This window comes from Vipera ursinii (assembly GCF_947247035.1).
Source record: "Vipera ursinii genome assembly, chromosome: 2".
NCBI lineage: Eukaryota > Metazoa > Chordata > Lepidosauria > Squamata > Viperidae > Vipera > Vipera ursinii.
In genome coordinates, this window is record NC_139513.1 from 152,167,221 (window position 1) to 152,183,963 (window position 16,743).

Below are 16,743 nucleotides of genomic sequence, written 5' to 3' on the forward strand. Positions count from 1 at the left end.
TTATGCAAAAATATGAAATGAATCTCTTCCCAGTTCTCCACATACAATTAAGTTATGAGTATGAGGAATGAAGTATAAACTTACTTTAAATCTTGCAACCATTCGTTCAAGTTGTTTACATTATTTAATAGTGATATTATTCCTGTTTCCCAATATGAACACAATGGCTCCTATTATAAATTCTGGATGATTTTCATTTTTTTGATTCAGTTCAAAAAAGTATCAGATGATCTTCCAGTACCAGTCTCCTGAAACCCTGAACTGAATGACACCTAGGGATGTGCAGGATCTTAGACTTATATTTTAAAATATTAGGAACTTGGAAGAGGGATAGAGTCTTTCCTTCTCCACAGCAGGAAAAGACACATTTGATTTGGTAGCAGTGCTCTTCTGTACTCCCCAAAACACATTTTTCTCTTTGAATCTAAAAACCTACAAAGTCCTAATTCTTCCCCTCCTTTTAACTTATACAGCTTATAAACACTGGAATCATTAATATTTCTCCTAGGTTTCCAATGCTTCAGAAGAAAATTTTGCACTTCCTGAAAATTATCAAATGTAGCATAATGCAGGAATAGTCAATTCTATACTGCAAGAGGCATAGTTTGCAGGTATACTATAGCCAAATAAAAAAATTGGCTATCTGAATAAGCATCTGCATTTATGATTTGGTTTATATATATATATTAACAAGCAAGTTATGGTTTGTATCTTTGGATTTTTGTTCTCATCTTCTTTAATTTGGAAAATCTCTGAAGCTATGTATATACACAACCCATTTCTAAGCCTATGTCACATCTTTCATAAAATGTCCATTACAATACATTAACAATTTCATATGAAAAATCCGTTCTACCAAACATTAATATTTATGGTACCCTTTTTCAGGTCGGTTTTTATATTTCATTTAATATTTTCAGAATGAATAAATTCTTTAGCATTAAATCTGTAAGACAAAACATTCATCACCTTAATATTTGCTATGATTAACCTATAATATATGTGCCCTCTAACTCCAAGGCCTAAGGAAGTAGGAGTACTAGTCAAAAGATTTTCTAGAATCTTCCAAAAAGAGAGCTTTCGGTAGTATTTTAGATTTTTGTTAGGACTCCCTTAACCTCAAGGCCAAAGTCAACTGAAAATAAGTTATCCGTATCTTAAAATATCGGAGCCCACTCTTATCCCAAAGGCATCACTTTCTGCCTATTTTTCAGGATATCTTTTGTCATATAAGATGATCCCAGAAGTATGCATAATGAACCTCTCTTTGAACGGATTGTTCTAAAATCCAACATTAAGGTAGTGGGCACTACCCCAACAAATGCCACCCATAACATATCTGAATCCCGTATCCCTCCCCCCCCCATTGTACCCTAAAGAATGAAAACTGGTAATATAGTTTACCTACACAGGGGGAGAAAACTACTTTTGCAAAAAAGTGTCTATAGATACCTAATCAGACGACCAAACATTTCTACAAACTCAACACTATATAAATTTACCCATAGGGCTTTGGGGGAGATACTTTCGGCTCAGTGATGCAGCCTCGGATAGTGAACCTTTCCCCTGCTTCCCTCCCCCCTCCCCGTTCCAGATCTAGATTATTTGCACAAGGTTCAAGTCTCACTTTGAATATCCTCCTCCTCCTCCTCCTCCACTAAGCAGCATTTGGATTTTAACAACTGCAGCCAGAGATAATTACCGACCTCATTTTCAGGTACGGTAGCTTACACACTACGCATCGAGGGAGGGAATTCCTATTGAGGTTAACTGCAACCTCCCATTTAGGCAATCTGAACTCAAGTTGACAAGGCGGCCCCGGCCCTTCTCTCACTCTCTCTCTCTCCCCCCACGCGGAGACCCCCCACAAACCCTCCGATCAGGCTCAAGACAGGAGAGCACCCAGCTGCTCCTCAATCACCAGAGAGACATTAGCGTGCAATCCCGGAATCGGGTTTGCCGTCAGCGAAGAGAAGGCTGCGACAAAACCAAGACCTAAGAAGCGCGTCCGGGGATTCAAACGCAAAGGCCGAAGGGAAGTCGGTCTCCTCCATCCTGCAACGTCAAAGGGCGAGGCGCGCTTTTCCTCCCCTCGCCCCCTCCTCAAACCATCCTTGCCTCGGCCAGGGAGGCAGGCAGGAAGCGCTTCTCCGCTCTCCCTTTCCAGGGAAGAAGCATCGCCCATCCTTCTTCCTTCCAAGGAAGGGCCAGCGGGGCGGCGAGAATTCACCCAGCGAGGGGAAACCCCCCCCCCCGCGCAAAGACGCCGCCGCAGCGCCTACAGGTCTTTTCCTGGGGAAGGAGGGGGGGTCTCCTGCCCGCTTCTTTCCTCCCGCCCTCGCCGCCAAAAGACCCCCGTAGCCCGGCCCCTCGCAAGGCACGCCCTCCTCTTCACGCTAGCCAGCCAGCCAGCCAGCCCAGCTGAATCCAGCCACTCACCGGGTAGGGGTTCCTCCCGCCCGCCGGTCCCTCCTCCCTTCCCTCTACACAGGCCGGGGCTGCAGGGCGAAGCCCAAGATCCCCTAAGCAGGGGATGGTGCGGAGGTAGCAGCTCCGTGCCTTCGGAGGGGAGGGAGCAGGAAATGGGTAGGCGAGGGCGGCAGCGGGGAGGCTCTGGCAGGCAGCGGCGGCGGCCCAGGCCAGGCGGACCACCAACCCCAACTTCGTCGGTGATAACAATGGGACAGCCGGCGCAGCGTCGCCTTTTATAGGGAGACGGCCACGTGATGCGCTCCGGCCTCTCCCCGCCCCCGTACGCATGGCGCCGCACTCGCGCGGCAACATGGGAAACGTAGTCACCCACAGAAGGGCGGTACTTGCGCAATAGAACGGGGGGAGGGGGGCGGGCGAGCCCGGGGTGGGACAGTTTGTCCAGGTAAGGGCGGCATCCGAGGTGAGGATGAAAAGGACCACGTAGCGCTTTGAACGCTGGGAAATGGAACCCAGCGCTTGCTAAAATTAGGTTCCTGAATGCAACCTGGCGGTTGGTAGTTTGCGCTAAAAGTATTCCTTAAAAAAGTAAAACAGCGGACAAGCCTGGTGGTAAACGATCCAGACAGAGGGTTACCAGCCTGTCCTTTCAAGTTGCCATCTTATTCTGAGTGAGTCTAATTTTAAAAACAAGGTAATCTTGTATACTATCTAGATAGTGGAGGAGCACTTTTCCCAGAACTGCTTGAGGTTAAGATGTTTGCGGGTGTGCAGAGTGCTATTTTATCACACTCTGCAGTCATGACACATCTGCAGAGCATGGGGGCCAGTTTCTTTCGACTAACAAAATAAAAAGAAAAACGTTAATGTAGGATAGGGTTCAGATGAGAATCATAATACTAAGTAAACAACTGCAGGACTGTTTCAGGAGTTAATAGCTCCTCTATGCTAATTATATGTGGAGGTAATTGTAGTCTTAATTTAAAAACAGGTTTAGTTAACTTGATTTTGATTTTCAGTTATAATAGATTCAGTCACTATGCTGCAATTAATTAGAAGGATCAGAAGACAGGATCAGATAAGAACCTGAGTGGGAAAAGGGAGACACCATATGCATAAGCCTACAAAAAATTGTATGTTTGTGTGACAAAGAGAAAGTGAGAGATCAATTTTTTTATAAAACTAGATGAGGTAACATACAATTTAATAATCTGAGGCATCCTTATCACACTGATTTAAAAAATCAAAATTGTCCTTATGAAAACAAAACAGAACCTTAAAAATTGTACTGACACTATAAAATATGCAAGGTTCTAGACCTTCAGAATGTTCATCTAATTAATTCAAAAATCAGAAGGCTGTATTGAACCATGACGTCTGTCATTTAGAGTCATTCTCAAGCCATTCATTGCAACAACAAAACCTTTGAGTACAGTATAGTAATGACAAAGTTATAATCCTTTAAGATACTGATTCGATTTACACATTACACTGAACCATGTTTTGTTTTGTCAAGCTATATTGCCCTGATTACACTTTTGGCTTGATTGTCCCAAAGGTGCTTTTCAAAAAGCAAATGAACTTTGTTTTTCTTCACAGATGTTTCACTTCTCATCCAAGAAGCTTCTTCAGGAAAAAGCACTTTTAGGACAACCATGACCTGGATGATTATGGCCTAACAGAATATGTGAATCCAGTCACTGACATCCAAGTCCCATTGGATGTAAAAAAAACAACAACCTGAACAGGCATTTACAGAATACACAGAGTTCTTGTTGAAATTATAGATACGAACTCTCAAGTTCTAAGTATACCATTTTTACTCCCTTGGATCCCAGGATAGAAGAAAATTGGGAAATAAAGACATTTAATATTCCTGTGTAGTTCCATTTTTAAATTTTGATTGGTCCCTTCCACTCCCTTCAAAGTTAGTCTCAACATTCAATCTAAGAATACTGCATTTTTACTGTATGTAGTCAGTGCCCAGATCTTAAATACTGCAACACTTTTGCTCACCACTAGATGGAGTGGCAAGAAAGGAAAATACATTTGGGGAAACATGCCTATTGACAAATTGAACAAGTACAAAATTCAGCCCTACCTAATAAAACAGATACTTGAAGGAGAAATACCCTACTCAGTTTCCATATGGTAAGAAATATCTGTTTTGGACTTAATAATCTGAGTCAAAAATCGCTTTTACTTTGTAACCAATCTTTTGGATATCACTAGAGTGTGGGATAAAATTAATGCCATCCAAAAATAAGTGCAGATGTATTTAAATATGACATAGATATTAAATGTCATATCCATAATGGCTTAGTACTAAATAGCTTAGGCTACATGACAAAGTAAATCACAGCCTGTTTTCTTTTAAGATCATGCCCCTTTTATATTTATCTTATTTGTTAAATTTTTATGCCACCCGTCTCACATAGAGGCAACTCTAGGTAGCTTACAACCAATAAAAATAGGATAAAACAAATTTTGGTCAAAAATACACATGTGGTTACAGAAAACGTTAAGAAAACATGTAGATTTTAAGCCAGAATTATTTCTTTTAGGTATAATTACAGAGATCTATGACAAAAATGCATATATTTAATTTATTAAAAACAGCGAGAAGTGCATTTGCACAGTATTGGAAAAATGAAGAAACACCACTGGAAAAAGACATAATTAGGAAAATTTTAGATTGTGCAGAAATGGACAGGCTCACGTTGAAAATGAAAGGGAAAGAAGACACAGAATATTTCCAAACATGGGATAATTTTTATAAATGGCTGGAAAAATGGAGTAGAGTAAAAATGGAAGGTGTATTACTATTAATGTTAAATATGCTAACCCAGACAACATGTTGTTTATTAAGCACTAAAGATTTGTAACTATAAAAACTTAATAAAAACAAAACAATAAATATTAACACTAAAATTCACTTAAGAATTAACAAAGATGGCAACAAAAGAAGCAAGATGCACATGGAGAATAGGCGGGATCTTATCTCAGTCCATTAACCACTTCCAGTATGACATGCCTGCATCGGGGCCTCAGGCCAATTGGCATAACCAAGTAGTCAGGCTCTTTTGGAAGGCCAAAATTCTTTGAAAATTACAAAAAGAATGAAACCAAGAGCATAAAAATAAACTAACAAATAGGAAAACTCAGACCTTCAGCATTATCTATCATTATGGAGGAATACAACTGTTCCCAGCATGTAAAGTGTCTGTTAAATAGTTGTTTTTTAAAGTGAATCAAAACATATCCTTCATAGTAGGATTTGGTTCATGTCACTATTTATTGTCAGCATTCTCAGCATAATTTTTGTCATTTCTAATATGCAAATTAAATTGATTCAGCCCAAGAGTTTAGATATGGATAAATTAAGAATCTGTCTGGGCAAAATATAGTCAGAAATTAACTTTCAGAAGATTGCCAGGAAGTCTAGAAGCAGCAATATGCATTTTACTATTAAAATTATGAAGAGTCTATAGTTGAGATGCTTAAGGATTAAACAAAATCAGATTTTGACTAGAAGGGTCAAATTCTAGGTAGCACCATTAATAGAGTTCTCAATTACCATTTACTGTATACCATCCTCCCCCAATCTATGTTTTTCAGAGATGCCAGAATACAACTCTGCTCGCTCCAAACCAGCGTGGCCAAAGATTAAAGGGAAAGGCCAGTTTATATTAACTAATTACCCGCTACCACTGTGATGCGTGTTCACATAAAGCTCTTATTTTTAACTGAAACCCATGCCTATTAAGCAAATTAGTACTTTTTGTCAGTAGTCCTAGTGGGTGTTTTGCAATAGAAAAAAAATTATAGCATCTTTTTGGCAATTTAACAAAACATTTTAGGCCTGCAACTGCATAAGAAAGTAATGCATATATGGCTTAACTATCCCTGGCAGTGACCTCCTGTGATATTGTTAAGATTTTAAGGTGTACAGATACCTCCTGCAATTGCTGTCACAGTACACACAGTGTGGATTTTTTTTGTCTGAATATATTACTAATGAATACGCAGACATTGTCTCCTAAGAGGCAAATCTCCTGCTGGTCTCCTCCATACTCTTCATTCAGAATGTTTTCACAGTGAGAAATACATTCTGAGCCATAGTTATTTACTACAGTTAAATGCCCGTATTTCCACATGCTTCAGGGGTTACTTTCATGTTAAGAGATTACTACTGCTTGCCCTTATATCTCTAGCTTTTAATTTTGCAACAGCTGATCTGTATTTCTACCTTAAGTACTTTCCTGCACAAAATGTCTTCTTCCCTCCTGTTAAAAATGTTTTTTTAAAAAAAAATCATGAAAAAAATAGGTTTCTGCTAAAATTGCTAGAATTGTATTTGCCTTGCTAAAGCCATTATGTATCCAAAATGAAGCATCCAGTTACATGAAAAGATATTTAGCATCAGTTGTGCATTTTGAAAATGGAATACAGTACAGAACATTTATCGCAAAATTCAACTGGCACATTAATATGTTTGCGCCACTTGTTCTTCCTCACTTTTCTTTTCAAGCCTATATCCTCAATGTATTTCAACTTGTGCCAATGATTTAGGTAAACCTTGTTTCTAACACTGCACACATAACACAAAACGTTTATCCTTCAGAAAACGTAGTAGTTGAAATACTTGGGAATTACATTTCTTCCAATTTCTAAACAGCTTAGTTAGGCTTGTAGCCAAAAGCAAAATTAAAGAAATCTAAGAGTACGCTGGGGATAAAAATGAACCAGTAAAAAACTAAATTATCAGAACTGTACAGTGCTTTGAGTTTTGATTCCAAAGAGTACTCTGGAGTGTGAATGTAGTGCCTAGTAAAGTCAAAGGCACTTAATTCTGGGATGGATTAAATTGCAACTAAAATTTATAAGTCCTAGGCTGGTATACAATTCTTTCATTGGCTTAATAGATGGAGAGCAACATCTCTAGTGACTCAGTAGGTACAATCCTACTTTCTGGGAAACCATGTAAGATTTTCTGGATAAAAGTTTCAGCAGGGGAAGACCAAATCTTTTCAGCCTATTTTTCCATTTATTTTGGATTTGGGAACAGCTTTGCTTCAATAATGCTTACTTTTCCATCTCTACCCTTAAAATTGCTCCAAAATTATGCACAGCAGTTTTCTAACCATGGGCAGTCCCAAAGAAAACAGCTCCTCTCCACCTTTCCTACAGTCCTGGATCAAAGGATAATTTCTTAAAAAGTGCCTGTCAAGGAAAAAACTGTTCTGAACACCTTCACAAGGTGAAAGAAAACTGCCCAGTTGCTCTGATTTATTTTGAAGCAAATGAACAGGAGGAAAATCTTTTCTGAAGAAAGGGATTTTTTGACTTTGCATCTGCTTTGTACTTGACAGTTAATATTCCACACATCAGATAATTTAACTTCCCAACAATCTTTGCTGATGGATCAGCAAAGTAGTGACTCTGAAGGGTATTTGTTGCCTTAACTAACAGCTGGGTTGCTAGTAGGCAACCAAATTGGGTTATTTATTTACTAAGCATATTGCAAAACGGCAACAAAAAAGGACATCTTTCTCCACTTATTTTTTTAAAAAAGAAAAGTGTTTGGTGTTGAGGGGTCCTGGGAACAATTGCCTGTATTTACTCCTCACATATTGAACAATCCCACCTGAATATGGGTATAATATAATCCTATGACCATGGAAGCACATTAGAGGCGAGTATGTTCTTGCACACCAGAAATTATAATGAAGTAAAGTGTAAAACAAGAATGACATATTTGTTTCACGGTTAGAGAAAACAATGGAAATACACCTTTTCTCTTAAACCATTGCTCCCCCCACCTTCCCTCTCATATATTGGTGTGTGTGTGTGTGTGTGTGTGTGTGTGTGATTTGCATGAAATAGTCCATTGCAGGATGAAAGGCTGGAGTCTACTCACTGAAGGTTATGGAGTGTAGTTCACCATATTGGTCCATTGGTGGGTTGAGAGATGTTTCTTAACTTTCCAATCCAAGGCTGAAAGAGAATGACTGGCCAGACAGCCCACTTTAAAGCCTAAGTGAGAACTAAAATGCACGGTTTCCCAGCACCTATACCAGGGGTGTCAAACTCGCAACGTCACGTGACGCGACATATTGTGACTTTTTTTTTTTTTGCTATTGCTGGCAATGGGATGGGCGGGGTTTCGCTATGATGCATCCAGCCCGTGGGCCGGCAGTTTGACACTCCTGACCTGTACACTACACTGGGTCTCATTCTCATACACAATCTCACTATTTTCCCCCAGTAGAACACTTAAATACAATTTCGGCCTCCCGTGCAGCTTCTTTTTCTTCACTGGTCTGCAATTATCCACAATTTAAATAAAAGGTTCCACAACAGAATTCAAAATAAAGAATTCCACAGCCATGTTTTTATAGCTCATTGTTTCATTCAATGGTTTACTGAAAACAAAAAACACATGACAAATCATTACAGTTCCAGGAAGAATGGCAAACGCTCTCATACATGCTCTTAGGATAAAAAAAAATATCCCGAAGTGATTCAACGCAGTTTGAGAAAGGAAGAAAAAATAAGCTGTCACCTATGTATTGTATCTACTGCTTGACAGACTGAGTATGAAAAGGATGATGGTTGATTCAAAAATCATGTCAATTTGATTCTAGTTTTACAGCAGGGGTGTCAAACTCAATTTCATTGAGGGCCGCATCAGCATTGCAGTTGACCTCAGGGGGCCAGGTGGGTATGGCCTGGGTGGGCGTGGCCTACTGGGTGGGTGTGGCTAGAGTGCGTATGGCCTACTGGGTGTGCATGGCCAGCTCTACATCGTTCACATCAAGGGTGCCTAAGGGGGGCTGGGCAGGAGTGGGACAGATCTGAGGGTCTCTGGCAGAAGGAGGGTCTCTGAGCCAGGGCCAAGGCAGTGGGGGCCGTTCCCTCACTGTTTCCAGGATGGCTTCGTGGGCCGCATGAAACCACTTCGCGGGCCGGATCTGGCCCCCGAGCCTTGTGTTTGACATGTCTGTTTTACAGCTTGACATAAAAAGGGTTGAGACACAGTTTCCTATGACCTCTGAAGTGGGAAACTTTGGCTTAAGATGCAAAGCTATTTCCTCTGAAGTTGGATACACTATGGAGAAAAGGAAAGACATTAACAAGTGACCAGATTTGCTCATGTACTAATAAGCGACATTTTACTGTACTGAAATCAGAAAGCCAGGTTGTTGTCTTATGAACACATACCATACAACTAGGAACACTACAAGCCTTGTCATAGCGCAAGACATTTCCTCAAAGGCTGATCTGGGGACTCAACTCTTAACCCTGCTATCACTAAGTCTATGCACACAATTCATTATTAGGAATAATGAAAGTCTGTAGGTCACCATTAATTTAGCTTCATCACTATATCCAGTCTGCTCAAGCATCCTGATGGATCACATGAGTTTTAGGTACAGAGTTAAAGCAAACAACATCCTAATTTAGGCTGGTGACCATTCTGGGAGATGGAACAGGGAGTATGTCATACCGGTAATATACATAAGAGCTCCAAAGGTAATCTGAAAAAGCTGGTTTTTTTTAAATCAATGCAACAGGTATCAATTTTAGATTCTAATTAAAAATGGTAAAGCTACTGTACAAGATTTCTTTTTAAAGTGTATTTCTCTTCTTAACCCAATAGTTTTTTTTTTATGAAACTCTTTTAAAGTGAAAAACTTCTCAAACAGTCTGATATCCCTAGAAGATACCTTGGTTTCCATTTAATAAAATGCAAGTCCTTTTTTCAAACTCTCAGCTTTAGGTTAATGTCAGCCGATATCAGCTTCCTGGCCTCTGTCCACTGATTGGGAAGGGAACCTAGCTTATGCAAGAGCCCTCTCTAGAATATGAAACTACAGCTTGCAGATTTTTCATTTTGCTAGGGGCACTGGAAAGGTTATGGAGAATCTGGCATTGTTCCTTAGACTTGCCGTCCACTTATAATTTGAGGACATTATTTCCTGTGGCTAAAATAGTTTCTCCTTCTTTCCCTCCAAGACTCAAAAAATGCATTCATTTCAAAATGTGAAGACCTTTTCGTAAGAGACTGGTTGCTGCCCTGGGAACAAAGATTCAGGGACTTTATCACCATGGAGTATTCAAAGCTTTTCAAAAAGCATTATAAAATTCTTGCTTTTGAACCTATTCTTGGACAGTGAATTCCTGTAGGATTTCATTCCAAAGTCTGCATCAGTTCAACATAATCTCACATAAATCATTCCAATATTTTCTTGCTGTTTTTCTCTCTTCCTTGGGAGTTCTTTAAGTAAACAGAAGATAGCCCTGGATATTGATTTCATCATTTCTTTTTTTTTTCTGCCTCTGAACCCTCTTTAACAAGAGTGTTAGGTAAAGGCCCAAGTAGGTGGAGTTCATAAACTCACGGCTTTTTCCTAACTTGTACTAGTACAAGGAATCGTTCACATAGATATGTATAAGAGCACCTTTTGATACACAGACTTTTATCTCAAACAAGTTCTGAAAAAGTCAGAACTTGAGTGTTCTTTCAATCCAAAAAGCAGGAGTGTTTTTCCAATCCAGGCTTGTCACAATCAATGAAGTGATATATTCCTTCAAGAGTTTCCCTAGAAAGGACACACAATTCCTAGGGTGCCCAGATATCCATCACAACAACAAGGTTTAGTCTATTGAAGTACTAGGGTTGTTGTCTGCAGACAGCCTCACACAACCCTCTTTCCATTACAAATAATTACAAGGTTCCATCACTTGATAGTCTGGCAATTTTAATTAGCAAACAAGTGTGGCAAAATCACTGAACTACAAATAAGCAGCTATGTGCTTATGACTGGTATCTACTTCAAGCCAGTAGTGGTATATTCCACATTGTTCACCTAATAGGCGACAAGAAGTTGTGGTAGCAAAATGGGTCTGTGCTGGTGTCCAGTTGCCAAACTTGACAGTGAAGCTGTATATGTGGAGCAGATGCAAGAAGATTGAGTCCTTATCTATTTTAAGATGATGTGGTAGCTATCATTGGTTTCAGCTGCAAAGAAAGCACATCATCAGACCCTGGATGAACACGAGTAGAATCCCACTATTATTCCTCACCCACCTCCCATCTGAAAGACAGAAACTTACACATAGTACACTAATCTCCATGCAATGCAGATTTGGTTTGGGTTTATGGGGAAGAGGAGGGGGGGAGAATAGGATTTGTACGTTTTTCAGGGGGGGGGGAAGAAAAAAGAACAGAGTAACATGCATTACTATGCACTGAATAAATGAGTACCTTTCATTGTGTCCAAGACGAAACATGATTCATCTTGAAAGTTCTGTATCATCTAAAATAGGAATAAAAAGAGCCTGGAGAAATCAAGCCGCTATTCATTGTGTCCATCTTAAGCAGCACGTATTGTATATTAATGTACTTTGTCAATAGCTAATAAACATTCATCATCCCTTATAGGGATGAAATATAAGGAAAGGCAAGTATGTACCCAGAACTACACACTGACCCTTTTGCAGAACAGCTTGGTTATCTCCAAGGCAGGAAAACCCCATCTACCAATCATCTTAATTTCCACTCTAAAGTTCAAGGATTTTTTTTTTAGAGATGATCTGGATTTTGCTAAATTGGCACAGTTCATTTTCCTTTAGATGGTTTATAATTATTTCTAGTATGATTTAGGATTCCAAACCAATCGGGCTTCTTATATGTGCTGTGACTTTCTTTCCTCTGATTAAGTTAAAGCATAAAAAAAGAAACCAACAACAGAGGACTACAATGCTGTAAGCTTTTAAATTCTAATACTGTTCTGAAGATACAGTGAGAACTGTCTCATGATAAAACACTGGGAAAAAGCATTGACTTAAAAAAGTTAAGAGCTACAAAAACAGAATAAATGGAAGCATACAATGATTAGGCAAGAAAGTATGTTTCTTGGACCAAGAAATCAGCATTGTGTAAAATATCTGTTTATATTGCATTGTGTTGTTTTCTAGATGCAAGAAACTACAGAACATGAAAAAATGTTTTTTTCCAAGTTCAAGTTCTAAATATTGTCCATACTTATTTAATTTTTAACAGTCATTAAACCAAGAAAAAGGCTTTTATTGTACTGAGCAAGCAGTGACTCACAAAAATTGTAATTATTTGTAAAATGCTGATCTCTGGAGCCATGCCTAAATGTTGCAGATCTGCTTAATACAGTACATGCATACCTAATTATCAATTAGCAAACATGTGAAGATACATAATTTTAAAATTTTGTGTTTTCTACACAGTACATATTCTAGCCTGATGGAGTGCAGGTTCTAATAAAAAGACAGTAGATCTTGCAAGCCTAGATAGAATCGAGAATGAAAACTCAGAATGTGCTTAATCCATACATCTCTGGAAGTGTTTGCATTACAATATTCTAAATTCCCTTTAAAATTAGGGAAACATTAGTACAAAAATCCAATAAATAAGAGAAAATAAAAATGTGTATGAATTTTTTATACATATTTTTAAAAACCAAATGTATGAAGAAGAGACTCTTGGATTCCTCAGAGAGAAAGCAATATAAAGGACCGTCTTACCATCAACAATTGGGTCCAGCCATTACATTGCTAAGCAATGCAGCCCTAAAGTGAGAGATCATTTGATCACACTGGATTTCTAACATCAAGTGTGACATCACAGGACCATGACTTGTGACTTCCTACTGGCTTTCTACTGACCAGAAGCCAGATGTGAAGGTTGCAAATGGTGATCACCTGACCATGGTTGCCAGTTACCAAGCGCCCGAGTTGTAATCATGTGACTGCAGGGACATTGCAGTGGCTGCAAGTTCAAGGACAGGTCATACTTCTCCTTTTTCAGCACCATTGTAAGTTCACGTGGTTGCTGAACAAGCAGTTGGTAAGAGAGGACCACCTGCATACGGTCAACTTTTTAAAAAGCACATACTCTATAACGGTCAATTTTATTTTATTAACTTAATCAGATAGATGGCTTAGATACAGGTACTATTTTCCTCAATAGTAGAAAAAACAGGAGAATCAACGGACACATGAACAGTAGACTCCAAATCAACTGACTGAAATTCTAACCCTTTCAGGAGGGTACTTGCAAAAGCGGAATCCATGTATTGGACTAATACCAAAGTTTGCTTAAGAAAGCTGCCTTTGTAATAATACAAAATGCTGAGCCACAGGTAGTTCTGTGGACACCAATGCGTATTTCAGATATCTCTTTTACTGTCCACTAGGCTCCTCAGTGTACCTGACTTGTGGTTTTTTTTAAAGACTTGTGGTGTTTTTTTTTAAAGTTAAGTAAGAAGCTAGCATGTTGCACGGTTCCTCAGATCCATATGACCCATCTGACTGCTTTCATTTACAGGGTTATTAAAAATCTGGGATTTCCTAGAGGGTCTGCAAAAGATGATTTGTGCAAATATGATTCTTGCCTCACAATATTGGAAAAATGAAGAAATACCATCAGAAGAAATACCATCAGAGGAAGAAATGATTAAAAAAAATACTAGAATGTGCAGAAATGGACAGACTTACTATGAGGTTGAAAGAAAAAGAAGAAACAGAATACTATCAGACTTGGGACTTACTTTATCAATGGCTGGAGAAAAGAATAAAGGGTTAGGAATTAAAATTGTATTAGTGAATGATAAACTCAGACAACACATTGTTGAATAAGTACTATTGAATTGTATGGGAAAAATTAATAAAAATTTTACCAAAAAAAGATGATTTGTGAACTTGCTATATAATGTTATGTATTTTGAGTTTTGTCTTTCCCAGTCTGGCTGATTATCCCGATTTTTAAAAATTCTCTTTGTAAGCCAACTTGAATCACTTACAGGGCCGTCTTAGAAACTGAAATGAATGAATTATTTTTTTATAGCTTTGAATATCATATCTGTTCAAGGCAATGCCTTTAGATCTCACAAACATCTTATTGAGATCATAGAGAGGATTCTGGTGGACAAGCCTGCCTTCTAACAAACAAGTGTTTGTGAATGGCTATCATGTGAGTGGTTTAGTGAATAGACAAGTTTTTCATGATATCAATTTTGTTAAGTGTGCCCATCATGTGATGTCAAGAATCCAAATGAAAACAACATTGTAGCTTACTGCAGTTTATAATCCGGCAAATGAAGAGAATTGTCCATTTCTTTTTTATAAGAAATCAGGGTGAGCTTGCAAGTATTTACTATTGTTATTAATGTTGTTGTTAAATTATTATTATTATTATTATTATTATTATTATTATTATTATTATTATTATTATTATTATTAAATTCCTAAACCTCTAAATAACTTCAGACTACCACTTTACTCTTACCTCATCACTGATGAGTACATGTATCCCTGTAGGACCTTGTTTGTAGATTTGGCTGATCTGTTGAGAGGAAATGCTGAAGAGTTGGGCTATTTTTTCTGTCAGCTCTACAGCAGTCAATTCTTCTAAGTAGATTGCATGGTAAACTGCAGAATCAATGAGAATGAACAAGGGCCTTAACTAGGATTGAGGGGGGGAGCGCAGCGGCAGAAAGTGCTTTTAAAAAAAGCAAATAGCAGTACTGTCCTCTTTTTATTTATTGTTTTTGTCAGATTCCACAACAAATTTTACTATAATCTTATTCTATTATTCAAAATAAATGTACACATTCCCTGTTTGGATATATGCCCTCACTTTCAACAGGCATTGCAATCTCTGATGTACGGAAGTTAGAATATTGTCATCAAATCTATATCATAGCAGTGGTATTTTAAAGGTGGTGGCTCAGAATTAAGCAGATAAATGGAAGTGGGAAATTTAGGAGCAACAAAATAAAAAATGAACAACTAAAAAACTGTTTACTGGTGTATCTTATACCATCATTCCCATCACCAAAGGGTCAACATCTCCTTGAAGAGATGATCCCATTACACAATACTACCATTCCATATGCTACGTAGAATGCAGTCTCCCCAATGTCCTTACCAAAAAAAGTACCATTGGCTGCATCCCCATCTTCGTGTTTCTGCTGATCTCTCAACTGTTGTGACTCTTGACAAACGTAGATGGTCAACCTCGGCCTTACCATCCTATGGAGAAAAGAAGACATGAGCTCTCTAGGATCACTAGGAATAAGAGTAATGAATGAAAGGGGGGGGAAATGTGTCACCATTTGACTATTTATTTAGCTGCATTTGGACCTCATCTTTCACAAAAACACTTCAGAGCAAATATTGTTAGTTAACTGCCAAAAGTTTAATAAGACATCATTAAAAACCATTAACAGCAATGGCAGCAAAGGAAACAACATAAAACACACCACATTCCTTACATTCATTCATAAATGCCCAGTGAAAGATAGTAAGATTGGCACCAGTTAAAAGGGAGGCACAACTGCCGTGACGGCATTTTGCTGATCATCACTATTTGTCTAGTTCATACATTACAAAAATAAGATACAATACTCTTCCTAGGATTATTTTGTGTTTAGGATGTTGGTAAGAAAACTGAAAATGTAAATACATAAAAAAGAAGGTCTAGGCAAAATCAACAGATAATTTCCTACTATATTTCCCTGTCTGCTCTCTTGCCCTTTGTTTGCAGAATTTATCTATAGAGAATATTCAAAGTTCATGGGAAACCCGAAAGATAAAACATTAATTTTTATTGTATTACATATGAGCACCTACACATGTTTAGCTTAGACCATGAAATGGTCATAATTTCTTCGCTTATCAGTAATACTAAAGCTGGAAGTATATTTTGTACTTAGACATTTTTCACTGTGGCTCACTAAACAAACAATAACAGCAGTTTCCACATTACACTAAGCCAAAACCATAGAAATCACATCATAGCTTAGTTCAGACATGTCAAACTCATGATGTCACATGATGTCATGCAACGTATCGGGACGGTTTTGCCATTGACGGCAATGGGGTAGGCGCGGCTTCCGCATGATGCATCCAGCCCGCAGGCCGGCTGTTTGACATCTCTGGCTTAGTTCAATCTGTAAGTCTAGCCAGGTTTTTTTTTCCTCAGTAAACCATGAAGAAATCTTGATTCAGCCTTACTTATATGCAAATGAAGTCATGCAGTCACTCAGCAGACTCAGATCAAGCTTTAGCATCTTGAATTATTTTGGAATAAATATTGTCCAAAGAAAGCTGAACGAATCGCTGCAGGCACTCCCTCCCTCATATAAACATTGCATGTTTGAGGGCCTTTTCTGTTCTATGCAGAAACATTTACCATGATGCTGAGATCCATAGAAGAACTCACAACACTACTATTACCCCAGATGTATACAAAGTATTTGCGTTATAATAGCT

At 38.5% G+C, this 16,743-nt stretch overlaps 2 protein-coding genes across 8 annotated transcripts in view; both read right to left on the reverse strand.

The window, feature by feature from the left end:
* CSRNP2 (cysteine and serine rich nuclear protein 2) overlaps positions 1-2,879 on the reverse strand; it is a 53,059-nt gene extending 50,180 nt beyond the window's left edge. For all 4 annotated transcript variants that reach the window (XR_014491182.1, XM_083352469.1, XM_083352466.1 and 1 more), the window contains exon 1: positions 2,440-2,879. The gene's annotated coding sequence lies outside the window, so the exon portion shown is untranslated. The remainder of the gene's footprint in view (positions 1-2,439) is intronic.
* A 5,949-nt stretch (positions 2,880-8,828) lies between these two features.
* Positions 8,829-16,743, reverse strand: part of TFCP2 (transcription factor CP2) — a 53,922-nt gene continuing 46,007 nt past the window's right edge. For 2 of the 4 annotated variants that reach the window (XM_083352461.1, XM_083352460.1), the window contains 4 exons: positions 15,398-15,501; positions 14,756-14,898; positions 11,702-11,753; positions 8,829-9,541 (listed from right to left, as the gene is read on the reverse strand). In XM_083352461.1, the coding sequence (XP_083208587.1) occupies positions 9,210-9,541; positions 11,702-11,753; positions 14,756-14,898; positions 15,398-15,501 (631 nt within the window). In that variant the 3' untranslated portion in view covers positions 8,829-9,209. Of the gene's footprint in view, positions 11,456-11,701; positions 11,754-14,755; positions 14,899-15,397; positions 15,502-16,743 lie in introns of all 4 variants that reach the window. The other 2 variants (XR_014491181.1, XM_083352462.1) reach the window with 2 other exon arrangements.